Source organism: Falco punctatus (assembly GCF_963210335.1).
Source record: "Falco punctatus genome assembly, contig: scaffold_27, whole genome shotgun sequence".
Classification (NCBI taxonomy): domain Eukaryota; kingdom Metazoa; phylum Chordata; class Aves; order Falconiformes; family Falconidae; genus Falco; species Falco punctatus.
Window position 1 is genome coordinate 1085528 of NW_027660117.1, and position 17809 is coordinate 1103336.

General features: G+C 44.3%; 1 protein-coding gene across 2 annotated transcripts in view; it reads right to left on the reverse strand.

The window, feature by feature from the left end:
• The window catches only part of LOC308057944 (uncharacterized protein), a 54180-nt gene extending 38035 nt beyond the window's left edge, over positions 1–16145 (reverse strand). The window contains exon 1 of one of the 2 annotated variants that reach the window (XM_080411956.1): positions 15700–16145. In XM_080411956.1, the coding sequence (XP_080268082.1) occupies positions 15700–15832 (133 nt within the window). In that variant the 5' untranslated portion in view covers positions 15833–16145. The remainder of the gene's footprint in view (positions 1–15699) is intronic. The other variant, XM_080411958.1, reaches the window with a different exon arrangement.
• Positions 16146–17809: the final 1664 nt, after the last annotated feature.

The following is a 17809-nucleotide window of genomic DNA, read 5'->3' on the forward strand; positions in this document are numbered from 1 at the left end:
AATCAGCCACAGCACATGCTCAAAGGACCAAGACAATCAGGAGGGGGGGGGGGGGGGTGAGCCACGGAAAGAAAAGCAGACTTCAGGACTGCCTGAAAAGGGGAGATGACAGCAAGTACGGTGTAGGAAGCGTACATCACGGAAGGGTATGGACAGTGCTGAACAGCAGACTAGAGGAGGGAGCAAACACATACACCGAGGATTATTTCAGTACACCTTCTGCTCCCGGGATGCCTTGCTAGAGCCATTCATTTCGTATTAGAAAGAAAATTGCAAGTACAATGGGTCTGTTCATAAAAGAACACTACAAAGAGATTGTTATGAACACCTTCAATATCTTCTGCGTGTCCTAAACCAAATTCCTCCAACAGATCCGCAAAACAAATCAATCAGATGCTTTATTAAATACTCCCATCTAGAAAGATTACAAAGCTAAACCCAGAACTACATGCCGTGAACATTACCTGATTTCTGCTGCATTTTTTTAGGAGAGGTTTCATTCATTTCCAAAACAGATTCAGGGGTCTTCAGCTATGAAAGACAATCCAATGACAAAAAAAAAAAAAAAAAAAAAAAAAAAAAAAAAAATTCAGACTTGAAGTAACTACATAATATTTAACGAGCAGGACAAGTAGTCAGTCTGACACGAACAAATACTTACCTGGGAATTGTCGGGGTTCTCCAAAATGCCTGGAGGTAAAAAATGTTTTGGAAAGTGTTATTTCATTTAATTGAAGGCACCTTTCACTCCATTCAACATCAGCAGTTTCTACAACTAAGTATTACTCGCAAGCTTTATTCCATCGAGACTGCGATACTTAACATTCAATCTACTTCAACATCCAGCATTTGTATCAGTATACAAGAAATGGACAATGCACGCTTCCCATCGTGCGCCTTGGATTTAAGAAACAATACTCACAGAACCAGGACAAGCCATAGGAAGCAGTAAGGACATGCTTGTTAGCACAACAAGATCAAAATACTTCTTTTGAGGAGCTGAACCCTGCCTTCTACAAAGATCATTTCAAAAGCCAAAGCTGGTCTGCTGTAACGAACTACCGTAAAACAGTCCAGCAGCACTACGACTGCGATTATCCTACAAGTGTTTAATGTTGAGGAGTGTTTTCCTTTCCATCGATGGGACAGAGGAAACGTGGGTGCAGACACAGACACCTCATACACATCATTCAATGAGGTAGAAGCAAACTAGTTCTTATCAGGTTGTTCGGGTCCAGCTTGTGTGGAAAGGAAAAAAACCAACCCATTACAATTGGTTGTAATCTGCATTTATAGCACAGTTCCAAATATGTAATTTTTAAAAAATTTTTGTCCAACATGGAAATCATTTACAAACCCACACAATCTACTGGCCCACCTATATTTCTCAAGTCCTCTGCTTTAGTCATCTTACAGTTTGAGTCCTCTCATGAAAGAAGTGCATGAAATGTTACTAAGAATGGCTCCACAGCATTATTTTCATGTTTACAAAAACGGTTAAAAAGCAAACAGCATTTGATTTCAGTAAACTTGGTGGTCTAGCAGTATAGAAAAACCTTAGAAAGATTAGCGTAATCACCTTTTACCTCCTTTTTACACCGATTTTAAACTTCTCTCAGTAGAATCATACAAAGCACGACAACTACTCAGCAAGGGGATTTACAAGCTCCCAGGAGCTTTTAAAGTTTTGCTTCCAGCTTACTAAACTAAAACTGGATTCGCTTCTTCAGCTATTCTATTGTACTTACACTACAAGCAGGACTGACCGTTTAGTAAAGGAGAAATCCTTCAGATGAGAGTTCTACGCCAACAGCAAAACTTCCCTGCCATTCTACACTCCAGATGCTCAAGAGACAGCGTCGCAAACTACAGGCAGAAGCCCTTCACAACAAACCCTGAACTTTCAGTCACGTTTTAGCTCCTAGGCAAAGCGTAACAGTAAGGTATCAAAAATTAAGACGGGGGGAAAAGTGCTTGGCCAGATCATAGCTTTCTTCTGCTACGTTATCATCCAAGAATGTCCAGGTGTTCAGACAGGTCAGCCCTAAACCACATACACTTTCAGCACTATGCCACAAGAACCCGAACCCAAAGAGATACAAACACATCCAAAGGGCACACGTAACGCAAACAAGGTAACTTCCTTTACAACTTGCCAGCAAGCGCCGTGACAGCTGGTGTTAATTAACAAATACTAAGCACTTCATTGCTATAGCGCGCACCCACACCGTAAGTGCATTCCTAAGGCAGACATCGATAAAAGCTCACTTCAGCCTGTACGTGTTTACAGACAAACATTTAGTCCACCAGGAAGTTACCGGTGTGGCGCTCCCCTGAAACAATCCGTGAGCGCGCTCCGTGTCTGTCTGCAGCTGGAAGCAACACACCAGGTGATCCTTCTTCCGGACTTTCAGAATCCGTCTGTAGAGCATAAAACACGGGCGTGAGCATCGGTACAAATTCTCAACTCATTTCTACGCAAAATGTTCCTGCTAAGCCAACTTGCACAGCATGGAATCACAAAAGCCTTTGATCAGCCCCTTGGAAAGGGCACGTCAAGACACAGTATATTGGAAAATCACAGCAGACTTGTGTGTTTTCAGATCTTAGGCAAAAACCTCACAACTCATCTAAACTAGTCTGTCACGCTGGCAAACTGCACAGCCGCAAGGGAGAATTAACACGGTAACTCGAGCTGTGGGTTGCCAACCCGTAACTGCAGGTCTGGGGGGGACCCAACTTTCGGACTGAACTGGTACCCGATACTCAAATTTGTGCTGACGTTCCCCAGGCACACGTCCTGCAGTGGGGAGCGAACACATTGCTACTCCCAGTTGCAAGGGTTGAACAAAGACGAGCAAGACAAAGCTTACAGAAACCAAGGCTACAAAAAAAAAAAAACCCAAAACAACCCAGCAGCGTTTTAGCCTTGTATTTTTAAGAAGCGGGTGGGGAAGAGTTCCTTCTTCCTCACAAGAGAAGTCAGAGGGCGTAAGCTACAGACTCTGCCCGCTTTCTTCTAACCCATTCCCACAGACAGGAAGAACTAAAAGGGCAAACACAGCCAGCACGTGTGGTATTTCTGTTGAACGCTACTCTCAAAAAGGGCCAAAACGGTAGAAAGGCTCTTTCCCAAAGCAGCTCATCATCTAGGCTGCAGACCCTAAGGGCAACCACTGAACACGTCAGCGGAATAGAGTTGTGTGGTGAAAAAGCAACAATCCCGCCAGCCCCGCTGAGAAGCTCAGACTATTTTAAGCAGCAAGAAACTTCACTGCCGCAATACTGTACCAGAAACCCAACTCCAAGGGCCAGCTGCCATGAGACCCAAATCATTAGCTCGACCTACCTTCACCCCAAGCCTCGCTGAACAGCTAGCACACAGCACAAGTATTTCAAGGGCCCCCAGTTACAAACATACAGCAGAACCAGGAGAAGGGGAAATAAGCCTCAGCCGCGGCAGGGCCCAAGCTCCGAGTGCTTCTGGATCTCGCTCCCCACCCCCGCCCCACTGGGAACCCCGGTGTCCTTCACGGGAAATACCTCAGAATCCCAGGGAGATTCAGCACCTTCCTCTTCCTCTGCTCCCACCGCAGTCAGGGCACCTACAAAGGCAGTAAGAGGTGAGACACTGAGCCCTTCTATTTCACTCTGCTTTTCCCCATCACCCCTGCGCCCAAAAGATGCACAGCGGTTCTGTTGCTGAGGACAAACTAAGCAGTGAGTGTTGAATTCAAGGGTTTCTTCACACCCAGCACACAACAGACCACGGTACTTCCTTTGGATCGCCACCTCTCTTGCCTCCTCTCCAGCAGGAGATGGCTATGCACAAAGCTTTGCTGCTAGAGAGGGACGCAACATTCTTCGCACAAGAAAAGCGAGCAAGACAGGAAGAAAATCCGGAACATCATAAAAATACAAAAGGGTCTACTATTGATGAATCACAGGGCCAGCCTCGCTTTTGGCATTTTCTCCTGTAGGCGACTCCTTTTACAAACTTTCATTGTCTACGTGCTACTCCTAGAAGCCTCTCCACCCACGTACAGCAGCGGGTGGTCAGTCGGTCAGACAGACGGGGCTGCTCCTACTCTCCTTCCATGAAGGTACGCTTACCAGACTTCTTCTGTCACTTCACCAATGTTCACTCAGGTCACAAACAGAAAAATGCAGGCAGCTTCCTACCATGCAATTTGATACGCGCCATCACTCCCATCATGTAACATGGACACCACAATTTTGCTTAGAAGATAAGACTTAGATGTGGATGCAGGAGAGCTGTGACACCTCCCCTGTGCACAGCACAGGCTGAATGACCAGCTTTTCTGGTCAACTGTATCTGCCTGAAAGCTGGATAAAAGCAGACCTGCGAGCACCCAGGGTTTTGTTTTGTACGGGCCTTCTAAGGATGCAAGTCACATTCTCTGTTCAGAGTACGTAGGTGTCTTCGTCTTCTGGATTCTGTTTCAGAGTGCAGTCACTTCAAAATTAGGCGCCATGCTGCTAGAATGAAAAGCAACCCTTAACTCCTCTTCAGCCTTGCCCGTCACGGTCAACAGGAAGGTGTTCAGCAGCAGCTATTTGAGCCTGAAGTCTCCCTTTTTAGGTAAGATTTTAACAACATTGGAGCCCCTAAGAATCCTTTTCCACAGGGTTTAATCAATCTTGACATTTCTGTATGATGGGTACAGAACAAGGAAGAAGCAGGAAAGATGAAAGGCTACAGTGTTCTTCTATCTGCAAAATTCCAGTTCTCATCGTGTCGGTAACTCTAGTCAGTTAATTATTTTTCCAACCACTGGAAAAATAACTCAAAAACATAAACTAAAAAGATAAGGACTTCTCCCATTAGCTGTTGCAAGTAAAATTTCTTCTTTCCTTGGAGCAGTAATTCACGAGTCTATTTTCTGCCAACACTGGCTTCTATTGGCTTCTGTCAACACTGTGAAAGAGGAGGACTCCTCACTGTCAAGAGTTCTTCACTTTTAGCACAGGGAGAAAGTCTTAGTTAAAACACTGGCAGAACCCTACTCCAAGGCTTCTGAAGAGCCCACCATTCAAAAAAACGTATATAAAAAATTCACAGGGTAAACCAGATTCCAGTATTTTTGCCTGTCATTTATTGCTACCATGCATTTTTATTAACGGATGCCTGCAGTGCAGCGCATACAAAAAGATGCAAATCCCCCACCTTTTACTCTGGTCTGCTCTCTAGCTAGCATTGAAAAATGACTTCTGGTCATCTTAGTTCTTTCCAATTAGTCCTCACCTCTCCACTCTATTCTGAGACTTCCCTCCTCATAAATTGTCTTACATAATGACTTTTGGCAGATTGCAGTGGACAGCAGCTACTCTTCTATGCAGAAAACACGAGAACACCACTACTTTGCCTCAAAAATAGATTTTAAGGATGTATTACTATGCAACAGTAACAAAGTAAATAGGATGGGAAATTCCAGCTCTCACTGAACATTTAATTGTGAAAGATACTGTACCTGTTCTCCAGATTTATGAAATCAAGTTGTCAAGGATGGCATTTCAACCCTTTTAGAGTCAGAAATATTTGCGCTGCAGGAATCATGATGCTTTGCTGAAGCAACCTAAATTCCTTAAACCCAAATCCAAACATAAACTGTTTGAAAGAAAGAAATTTTTACATCTACACCTACTTCTTAGCACCCGACCTTCAAGGTAACATATGGCTAAAAACCAGCATGACGCAGGTGAATAAAGCCACACAGGAAAAACAGCCGACATGAAATGAGCCACGAAAAGGCAACCTTTCTGTGTTTGTAATATCGTAACATACTGGTCCGTTGTGGGGCTACACTTCACGTTACCGTGGAATACAGACATAACCAAAACTCAAGTTTTAACCGAACAACCTCTAACAAGTATTTGTGTGTCTTACCAGAACACTGTCACTGCAAAATAAAGGGCAAGAGAGGACCTGTTGCTTACCCATTGCAAATACAGGAGAGGGAGAAGAGCGAGAGGAGAAGGAGGAAGATACATCTCCTAGAGAGAAGTTTCATCTCTATTATTGTCAAAAGAACAACAATACTGGTTTTTTTCTTCGCCTAAAGCAAAGATGCCAAAGAACTTGTAACTTCTAAGTATAGAACACAAATAGTTCCAAGTCCGCTTACTTTTCTGCATATCTGTTCACCTCTCTCTGGTTTATATTGTCAATAGACAGTTGTAGAAACTCTAAAACCTGAATGGCAAATTGTTTCTCATCCGATTAACAAGTGTGGTTAATACAAAATACAACACAAATTATCAACTATACAAATCAATAAACCTCAGAACAAAGAAACAAAAAAACCCCATTAAGGTTACATATCCTCTCTCCAATACATAGCCGACCAGCTAGCCGCCTCAACTTTAGCCTTGTTTCCAAAGAAAAAAGAATTCCTGACAACACGCTGACACTAATTTCCTCCCATCTTGTCTCTCTTCCTCACCTCCCTCCCCTGCCTCTGAGCCTGCTGGTCATTTTCCATGAAACAAGAGAGGGAAGCCTCAGAGGAACGTGTTTGTACATGTTTCAAAACAACTGCCAGGCAGGTAGAGATAAAGCCAGGCAAGTAATATTTCCTGAAAACTACAGCTACGGCACGAGCCCAAGAATTACCCTTTGTGGCTCACGGGCAGCTCCTGGACAGCCTAGCCTACAGATCCCTAGCCTGGAATCAGCCACAGCACATGCTCAAAGGACCAAGACAATCAGGAGGGGGGGGGGGGGGGGTGAGCCACGGAAAGAAAAGCAGACTTCAGGACTGCCTGAAAAGGGGAGATGACAGCAAGTACGGTGTAGGAAGCGTACATCACGGAAGGGTATGGACAGTGCTGAACAGCAGACTAGAGGAGGGAGCAAACACATACACCGAGGATTATTTCAGTACACCTTCTGCTCCCGGGATGCCTTGCTAGAGCCATTCATTTCGTATTAGAAAGAAAATTGCAAGTACAATGGGTCTGTTCATAAAAGAACACTACAAAGAGATTGTTATGAACACCTTCAATATCTTCTGCGTGTCCTAAACCAAATTCCTCCAACAGATCCGCAAAACAAATCAATCAGATGCTTTATTAAATACTCCCATCTAGAAAGATTACAAAGCTAAACCCAGAACTACATGCCGTGAACATTACCTGATTTCTGCTGCATTTTTTTAGGAGAGGTTTCATTCATTTCCAAAACAGATTCAGGGGTCTTCAGCTATGAAAGACAATCCAATGACAAAAAAAAAAAAAAAAAAAAAAAAAAAAAAAAATTCAGACTTGAAGTAACTACATAATATTTAACGAGCAGGACAAGTAGTCAGTCTGACACGAACAAATACTTACCTGGGAATTGTCGGGGTTCTCCAAAATGCCTGGAGGTAAAAAATGTTTTGGAAAGTGTTATTTCATTTAATTGAAGGCACCTTTCACTCCATTCAACATCAGCAGTTTCTACAACTAAGTATTACTCGCAAGCTTTATTCCATCGAGACTGCGATACTTAACATTCAATCTACTTCAACATCCAGCATTTGTATCAGTATACAAGAAATGGACAATGCACGCTTCCCATCGTGCGCCTTGGATTTAAGAAACAATACTCACAGAACCAGGACAAGCCATAGGAAGCAGTAAGGACATGCTTGTTAGCACAACAAGATCAAAATACTTCTTTTGAGGAGCTGAACCCTGCCTTCTACAAAGATCATTTCAAAAGCCAAAGCTGGTCTGCTGTAACGAACTACCGTAAAACAGTCCAGCAGCACTACGACTGCGATTATCCTACAAGTGTTTAATGTTGAGGAGTGTTTTCCTTTCCATCGATGGGACAGAGGAAACGTGGGTGCAGACACAGACACCTCATACACATCATTCAATGAGGTAGAAGCAAACTAGTTCTTATCAGGTTGTTCGGGTCCAGCTTGTGTGGAAAGGAAAAAAACCAACCCATTACAATTGGTTGTAATCTGCATTTATAGCACAGTTCCAAATATGTAATTTTTAAAAAATTTTTGTCCAACATGGAAATCATTTACAAACCCACACAATCTACTGGCCCACCTATATTTCTCAAGTCCTCTGCTTTAGTCATCTTACAGTTTGAGTCCTCTCATGAAAGAAGTGCATGAAATGTTACTAAGAATGGCTCCACAGCATTATTTTCATGTTTACAAAAACGGTTAAAAAGCAAACAGCATTTGATTTCAGTAAACTTGGTGGTCTAGCAGTATAGAAAAACCTTAGAAAGATTAGCGTAATCACCTTTTACCTCCTTTTTACACCGATTTTAAACTTCTCTCAGTAGAATCATACAAAGCACGACAACTACTCAGCAAGGGGATTTACAAGCTCCCAGGAGCTTTTAAAGTTTTGCTTCCAGCTTACTAAACTAAAACTGGATTCGCTTCTTCAGCTATTCTATTGTACTTACACTACAAGCAGGACTGACCGTTTAGTAAAGGAGAAATCCTTCAGATGAGAGTTCTACGCCAACAGCAAAACTTCCCTGCCATTCTACACTCCAGATGCTCAAGAGACAGCGTCGCAAACTACAGGCAGAAGCCCTTCACAACAAACCCTGAACTTTCAGTCACGTTTTAGCTCCTAGGCAAAGCGTAACAGTAAGGTATCAAAAATTAAGACGGGGGGAAAAGTGCTTGGCCAGATCATAGCTTTCTTCTGCTACGTTATCATCCAAGAATGTCCAGGTGTTCAGACAGGTCAGCCCTAAACCACATACACTTTCAGCACTATGCCACAAGAACCCGAACCCAAAGAGATACAAACACATCCAAAGGGCACACGTAACGCAAACAAGGTAACTTCCTTTACAACTTGCCAGCAAGCGCCGTGACAGCTGGTGTTAATTAACAAATACTAAGCACTTCATTGCTATAGCGCGCACCCACACCGTAAGTGCATTCCTAAGGCAGACATCGATAAAAGCTCACTTCAGCCTGTACGTGTTTACAGACAAACATTTAGTCCACCAGGAAGTTACCGGTGTGGCGCTCCCCTGAAACAATCCGTGAGCGCGCTCCGTGTCTGTCTGCAGCTGGAAGCAACACACCAGGTGATCCTTCTTCCGGACTTTCAGAATCCGTCTGTAGAGCATAAAACACGGGCGTGAGCATCGGTACAAATTCTCAACTCATTTCTACGCAAAATGTTCCTGCTAAGCCAACTTGCACAGCATGGAATCACAAAAGCCTTTGATCAGCCCCTTGGAAAGGGCACGTCAAGACACAGTATATTGGAAAATCACAGCAGACTTGTGTGTTTTCAGATCTTAGGCAAAAACCTCACAACTCATCTAAACTAGTCTGTCACGCTGGCAAACTGCACAGCCGCAAGGGAGAATTAACACGGTAACTCGAGCTGTGGGTTGCCAACCCGTAACTGCAGGTCTGGGGGGGACCCAACTTTCGGACTGAACTGGTACCCGATACTCAAATTTGTGCTGACGTTCCCCAGGCACACGTCCTGCAGTGGGGAGCGAACACATTGCTACTCCCAGTTGCAAGGGTTGAACAAAGACGAGCAAGACAAAGCTTACAGAAACCAAGGCTACAAAAAAAAAAAAACCCAAAACAACCCAGCAGCGTTTTAGCCTTGTATTTTTAAGAAGCGGGTGGGGAAGAGTTCCTTCTTCCTCACAAGAGAAGTCAGAGGGCGTAAGCTACAGACTCTGCCCGCTTTCTTCTAACCCATTCCCACAGACAGGAAGAACTAAAAGGGCAAACACAGCCAGCACGTGTGGTATTTCTGTTGAACGCTACTCTCAAAAAGGGCCAAAACGGTAGAAAGGCTCTTTCCCAAAGCAGCTCATCATCTAGGCTGCAGACCCTAAGGGCAACCACTGAACACGTCAGCGGAATAGAGTTGTGTGGTGAAAAAGCAACAATCCCGCCAGCCCCGCTGAGAAGCTCAGACTATTTTAAGCAGCAAGAAACTTCACTGCCGCAATACTGTACCAGAAACCCAACTCCAAGGGCCAGCTGCCATGAGACCCAAATCATTAGCTCGACCTACCTTCACCCCAAGCCTCGCTGAACAGCTAGCACACAGCACAAGTATTTCAAGGGCCCCCAGTTACAAACATACAGCAGAACCAGGAGAAGGGGAAATAAGCCTCAGCCGCGGCAGGGCCCAAGCTCCGAGTGCTTCTGGATCTCGCTCCCCACCCCCGCCCCACTGGGAACCCCGGTGTCCTTCACGGGAAATACCTCAGAATCCCAGGGAGATTCAGCACCTTCCTCTTCCTCTGCTCCCACCGCAGTCAGGGCACCTACAAAGGCAGTAAGAGGTGAGACACTGAGCCCTTCTATTTCACTCTGCTTTTCCCCATCACCCCTGCGCCCAAAAGATGCACAGCGGTTCTGTTGCTGAGGACAAACTAAGCAGTGAGTGTTGAATTCAAGGGTTTCTTCACACCCAGCACACAACAGACCACGGTACTTCCTTTGGATCGCCACCTCTCTTGCCTCCTCTCCAGCAGGAGATGGCTATGCACAAAGCTTTGCTGCTAGAGAGGGACGCAACATTCTTCGCACAAGAAAAGCGAGCAAGACAGGAAGAAAATCCGGAACATCATAAAAATACAAAAGGGTCTACTATTGATGAATCACAGGGCCAGCCTCGCTTTTGGCATTTTCTCCTGTAGGCGACTCCTTTTACAAACTTTCATTGTCTACGTGCTACTCCTAGAAGCCTCTCCACCCACGTACAGCAGCGGGTGGTCAGTCGGTCAGACAGACGGGGCTGCTCCTACTCTCCTTCCATGAAGGTACGCTTACCAGACTTCTTCTGTCACTTCACCAATGTTCACTCAGGTCACAAACAGAAAAATGCAGGCAGCTTCCTACCATGCAATTTGATACGCGCCATCACTCCCATCATGTAACATGGACACCACAATTTTGCTTAGAAGATAAGACTTAGATGTGGATGCAGGAGAGCTGTGACACCTCCCCTGTGCACAGCACAGGCTGAATGACCAGCTTTTCTGGTCAACTGTATCTGCCTGAAAGCTGGATAAAAGCAGACCTGCGAGCACCCAGGGTTTTGTTTTGTACGGGCCTTCTAAGGATGCAAGTCACATTCTCTGTTCAGAGTACGTAGGTGTCTTCGTCTTCTGGATTCTGTTTCAGAGTGCAGTCACTTCAAAATTAGGCGCCATGCTGCTAGAATGAAAAGCAACCCTTAACTCCTCTTCAGCCTTGCCCGTCACGGTCAACAGGAAGGTGTTCAGCAGCAGCTATTTGAGCCTGAAGTCTCCCTTTTTAGGTAAAATTTTAACAACATTGGAGCCCCTAAGAATCCTTTTCCACAGGGTTTAATCAATCTTGACATTTCTGTATGATGGGTACAGAACAAGGAAGAAGCAGGAAAGATGAAAGGCTACAGTGTTCTTCTATCTGCAAAATTCCAGTTCTCATCGTGTCGGTAACTCTAGTCAGTTAATTATTTTTCCAACCACTGGAAAAATAACTCAAAAACATAAACTAAAAAGATAAGGACTTCTCCCATTAGCTGTTGCAAGTAAAATTTCTTCTTTCCTTGGAGCAGTAATTCACGAGTCTATTTTCTGCCAACACTGGCTTCTATTGGCTTCTGTCAACACTGTGAAAGAGGAGGACTCCTCACTGTCAAGAGTTCTTCACTTTTAGCACAGGGAGAAAGTCTTAGTTAAAACACTGGCAGAACCCTACTCCAAGGCTTCTGAAGAGCCCACCATTCAAAAAAACGTATATAAAAAATTCACAGGGTAAACCAGATTCCAGTATTTTTGCCTGTCATTTATTGCTACCATGCATTTTTATTAACGGATGCCTGCAGTGCAGCGCATACAAAAAGATGCAAATCCCCCACCTTTTACTCTGGTCTGCTCTCTAGCTAGCATTGAAAAATGACTTCTGGTCATCTTAGTTCTTTCCAATTAGTCCTCACCTCTCCACTCTATTCTGAGACTTCCCTCCTCATAAATTGTCTTACATAATGACTTTTGGCAGATTGCAGTGGACAGCAGCTACTCTTCTATGCAGAAAACACGAGAACACCACTACTTTGCCTCAAAAATAGATTTTAAGGATGTATTACTATGCAACAGTAACAAAGTAAATAGGATGGGAAATTCCAGCTCTCACTGAACATTTAATTGTGAAAGATACTGTACCTGTTCTCCAGATTTATGAAATCAAGTTGTCAAGGATGGCATTTCAACCCTTTTAGAGTCAGAAATATTTGCGCTGCAGGAATCATGATGCTTTGCTGAAGCAACCTAAATTCCTTAAACCCAAATCCAAACATAAACTGTTTGAAAGAAAGAAATTTTTACATCTACACCTACTTCTTAGCACCCGACCTTCAAGGTAACATATGGCTAAAAACCAGCATGACGCAGGTGAATAAAGCCACACAGGAAAAACAGCCGACATGAAATGAGCCACGAAAAGGCAACCTTTCTGTGTTTGTAATATCGTAACATACTGGTCCGTTGTGGGGCTACACTTCACGTTACCGTGGAATACAGACATAACCAAAACTCAAGTTTTAACCGAACAACCTCTAACAAGTATTTGTGTGTCTTACCAGAACACTGTCACTGCAAAATAAAGGGCAAGAGAGGACCTGTTGCTTACCCATTGCAAATACAGGAGAGGGAGAAGAGCGAGAGGAGAAGGAGGAAGATACATCTCCTAGAGAGAAGTTTCATCTCTATTATTGTCAAAAGAACAACAATACTGGTTTTTTTCTTCGCCTAAAGCAAAGATGCCAAAGAACTTGTAACTTCTAAGTATAGAACACAAATAGTTCCAAGTCCGCTTACTTTTCTGCATATCTGTTCACCTCTCTCTGGTTTATATTGTCAATAGACAGTTGTAGAAACTCTAAAACCTGAATGGCAAATTGTTTCTCATCCGATTAACAAGTGTGATTAATACAAAATACAACACAAATTATCAACTATACAAATCAATAAACCTCAGAACAAAGAAACAAAAAAACCCCATTAAGGTTACATATCCTCTCTCCAATACATAGCCGACCAGCTAGCCGCCTCAACTTTAGCCTTGTTTCCAAAGAAAAAAGAATTCCTGACAACACGCTGACACTAATTTCCTCCCATCTTGTCTCTCTTCCTCACCTCCCTCCCCTGCCTCTGAGCCTGCTGGTCATTTTCCATGAAACAAGAGAGGGAAGCCTCAGAGGAACGTGTTTGTACATGTTTCAAAACAACTGCCAGGCAGGTAGAGATAAAGCCAGGCAAGTAATATTTCCTGAAAACTACAGCTACGGCACGAGCCCAAGAATTACCCTTTGTGGCTCACGGGCAGCTCCTGGACAGCCTAGCCTACAGATCCCTAGCCTGGAATCAGCCACAGCACATGCTCAAAGGACCAAGACAATCAGGAGGGGGGGGGGGGGGGGTGAGCCACGGAAAGAAAAGCAGACTTCAGGACTGCCTGAAAAGGGGAGATGACAGCAAGTACGGTGTAGGAAGCGTACATCACGGAAGGGTATGGACAGTGCTGAACAGCAGACTAGAGGAGGGAGCAAACACATACACCGAGGATTATTTCAGTACACCTTCTGCTCCCGGGATGCCTTGCTAGAGCCATTCATTTCGTATTAGAAAGAAAATTGCAAGTACAATGGGTCTGTTCATAAAAGAACACTACAAAGAGATTGTTATGAACACCTTCAATATCTTCTGCGTGTCCTAAACCAAATTCCTCCAACAGATCCGCAAAACAAATCAATCAGATGCTTTATTAAATACTCCCATCTAGAAAGATTACAAAGCTAAACCCAGAACTACATGCCGTGAACATTACCTGATTTCTGCTGCATTTTTTTAGGAGAGGTTTCATTCATTTCCAAAACAGATTCAGGGGTCTTCAGCTATGAAAGACAATCCAATGACAAAAAAAAAAAAAAAAAAAAAAAAAAAAAAAAAAAATTCAGACTTGAAGTAACTACATAATATTTAACGAGCAGGACAAGTAGTCAGTCTGACACGAACAAATACTTACCTGGGAATTGTCGGGGTTCTCCAAAATGCCTGGAGGTAAAAAATGTTTTGGAAAGTGTTATTTCATTTAATTGAAGGCACCTTTCACTCCATTCAACATCAGCAGTTTCTACAACTAAGTATTACTCGCAAGCTTTATTCCATCGAGACTGCGATACTTAACATTCAATCTACTTCAACATCCAGCATTTGTATCAGTATACAAGAAATGGACAATGCACGCTTCCCATCGTGCGCCTTGGATTTAAGAAACAATACTCACAGAACCAGGACAAGCCATAGGAAGCAGTAAGGACATGCTTGTTAGCACAACAAGATCAAAATACTTCTTTTGAGGAGCTGAACCCTGCCTTCTACAAAGATCATTTCAAAAGCCAAAGCTGGTCTGCTGTAACGAACTACCGTAAAACAGTCCAGCAGCACTACGACTGCGATTATCCTACAAGTGTTTAATGTTGAGGAGTGTTTTCCTTTCCATCGATGGGACAGAGGAAACGTGGGTGCAGACACAGACACCTCATACACATCATTCAATGAGGTAGAAGCAAACTAGTTCTTATCAGGTTGTTCGGGTCCAGCTTGTGTGGAAAGGAAAAAAACCAACCCATTACAATTGGTTGTAATCTGCATTTATAGCACAGTTCCAAATATGTAATTTTTAAAAAATTTTTGTCCAACATGGAAATCATTTACAAACCCACACAATCTACTGGCCCACCTATATTTCTCAAGTCCTCTGCTTTAGTCATCTTACAGTTTGAGTCCTCTCATGAAAGAAGTGCATGAAATGTTACTAAGAATGGCTCCACAGCATTATTTTCATGTTTACAAAAACGGTTAAAAAGCAAACAGCATTTGATTTCAGTAAACTTGGTGGTCTAGCAGTATAGAAAAACCTTAGAAAGATTAGCGTAATCACCTTTTACCTCCTTTTTACACCGATTTTAAACTTCTCTCAGTAGAATCATACAAAGCACGACAACTACTCAGCAAGGGGATTTACAAGCTCCCAGGAGCTTTTAAAGTTTTGCTTCCAGCTTACTAAACTAAAACTGGATTCGCTTCTTCAGCTATTCTATTGTACTTACACTACAAGCAGGACTGACCGTTTAGTAAAGGAGAAATCCTTCAGATGAGAGTTCTACGCCAACAGCAAAACTTCCCTGCCATTCTACACTCCAGATGCTCAAGAGACAGCGTCGCAAACTACAGGCAGAAGCCCTTCACAACAAACCCTGAACTTTCAGTCACGTTTTAGCTCCTAGGCAAAGCGTAACAGTAAGGTATCAAAAATTAAGACGGGGGGAAAAGTGCTTGGCCAGATCATAGCTTTCTTCTGCTACGTTATCATCCAAGAATGTCCAGGTGTTCAGACAGGTCAGCCCTAAACCACATACACTTTCAGCACTATGCCACAAGAACCCGAACCCAAAGAGATACAAACACATCCAAAGGGCACACGTAACGCAAACAAGGTAACTTCCTTTACAACTTGCCAGCAAGCGCCGTGACAGCTGGTGTTAATTAACAAATACTAAGCACTTCATTGCTATAGCGCGCACCCACACCGTAAGTGCATTCCTAAGGCAGACATCGATAAAAGCTCACTTCAGCCTGTACGTGTTTACAGACAAACATTTAGTCCACCAGGAAGTTACCGGTGTGGCGCTCCCCTGAAACAATCCGTGAGCGTGCTCCGTGTCTGTCTGCAGCTGGAAGCAACACACCAGGTGATCCTTCTTCCGGACTTTCAGAATCCGTCTGTAGAGCATAAAACACGGGCGTGAGCATCGGTACAAATTCTCAACTCATTTCTACGCAAAATGTTCCTGCTAAGCCAACTTGCACAGCATGGAATCACAAAAGCCTTTGATCAGCCCCTTGGAAAGGGCACGTCAAGACACAGTATATTGGAAAATCACAGCAGACTTGTGTGTTTTCAGATCTTAGGCAAAAACCTCACAACTCATCTAAACTAGTCTGTCACGCTGGCAAACTGCACAGCCGCAAGGGAGAATTAACACGGTAACTCGAGCTGTGGGTTGCCAACCCGTAACTGCAGGTCTGGGGGGGACCCAACTTTCGGACTGAACTGGTACCCGATACTCAAATTTGTGCTGACGTTCCCCAGGCACACGTCCTGCAGTGGGGAGCGAACACATTGCTACTCCCAGTTGCAAGGGTTGAACAAAGACGAGCAAGACAAAGCTTACAGAAACCAAGGCTACAAAAAAAACCCAAAACAACACAGCAGCATTTTAGCCTTGTATTTTTAAGAAGCGGGTGGGGAAGAGTTCCTTCTTCCTCACAAGAGAAGTCAGAGGGCGTAAGCTACAGACTCTGCCCGCTTTCTTCTAACCCATTCCCACAGACAGGAAGAACTAAAAGGGCAAACACAGCCAGCACGTGTGGTATCTCTGTTGAACATTACTTTCAAAAAGGGCCAAAACGGTAGAAAGGCTCTTTCCCAAAGCAGCTCATCATCTAGGCTGCAGACCCTAAGGGCAACCACTGAACACGTCAGCGGAATAGAGTTGTGTGGTGAAAAAGCAACAATCCCGCCAGCCCCGCTGAGGAGCTCAGACTATTTTAAGCAGCAAGAAACTTCACTGCCGCAATACTGTACCAGAAACCCAACTCCAAGGGCCAGCTGCCATGAGACCCAAATCATTAGCTCGACCTACCTTCACCCCAAGCCTCGCTGAACAGCTAGCACACAGCACAAGTATTTCAAGGGCCCCCAGTTACAAACATACAGCAGAACCAGGAGAAGGGGAAATAAGCCTCAGCCGCGGCAGGGCCCAAGCTCCGAGTGCTTCTGGATCTCGCTCCCCACCCCCGCCCCACTGGGAACCCCGGTGTCCTTCACGGGAAATACCTCAGAATCCCAGGGAGATTCAGCATCTTCCTCTTCCTCTGCTCCCACCGCAGTCAGGGCACCTACAAAGGCAGTAAGAGGTGAGACACTGAGCCCTTCTATTTCACTCTGCTTTTCCCCAGCACCCCTGCACCCAAAAGATGCACAGCGGCTCTGTTGCTGAGGACAAACTAAGGAGTGAGTGTTGAATTCAAGGGTTTCTTCACACCCAGCACACAACATCATGGTACTTCCTTTGGATTGCCACCTCTCCAGCAGAAGATGGCTATGCACAACAGCTGACACAGCTACAAGCAGCACTGAAGACGTGTTTGGGTCACACTCAGGAAAAGGCTCCAGCACGCTGCAGCCCTGTGGCATACAGAGTTTAGGTCACCTGTTCTCCAGTCCACAGCTCCAGAAATTGCCACTGACTACCACCATCCACTGTACAAGAAGTACCATAGAAACACCACCCGACACATCTTCACGCTAAAATCACCAAGAAACAATGCTCCTTTTGTAGCACTACCAGAAAAGACCTTCCTTGACTAGCAGTTTTTACCCTGCACCTTCCCAGAAGGTAGACACCTAAGCATTGCCATTGAAAGGAGGAGAGGCTCACAGCCCAAAATCTCACCCCAAACACACAACTTGTCTCTATCTCAGGGGGCTAACATCCGAATCTCTTCTCTACTAGGCACACGCAAGGCTCAGTCTCAGTAGGTTCCTGGCCAGATTAAACTATCTTCATTTCTCTGTTTTAAGCTAGTCCGTTAGGTAAAACTGATTCAGGATTCGCTCTTGTGGAGACATGCACACAAAAAATGGGAAAGGAGCTAGAGACCAGTGAGGGCACCCGTCCTAGCAGAGGGGAACTGCTGGTTCCAGCCTCAGCTAGGACTACTCAC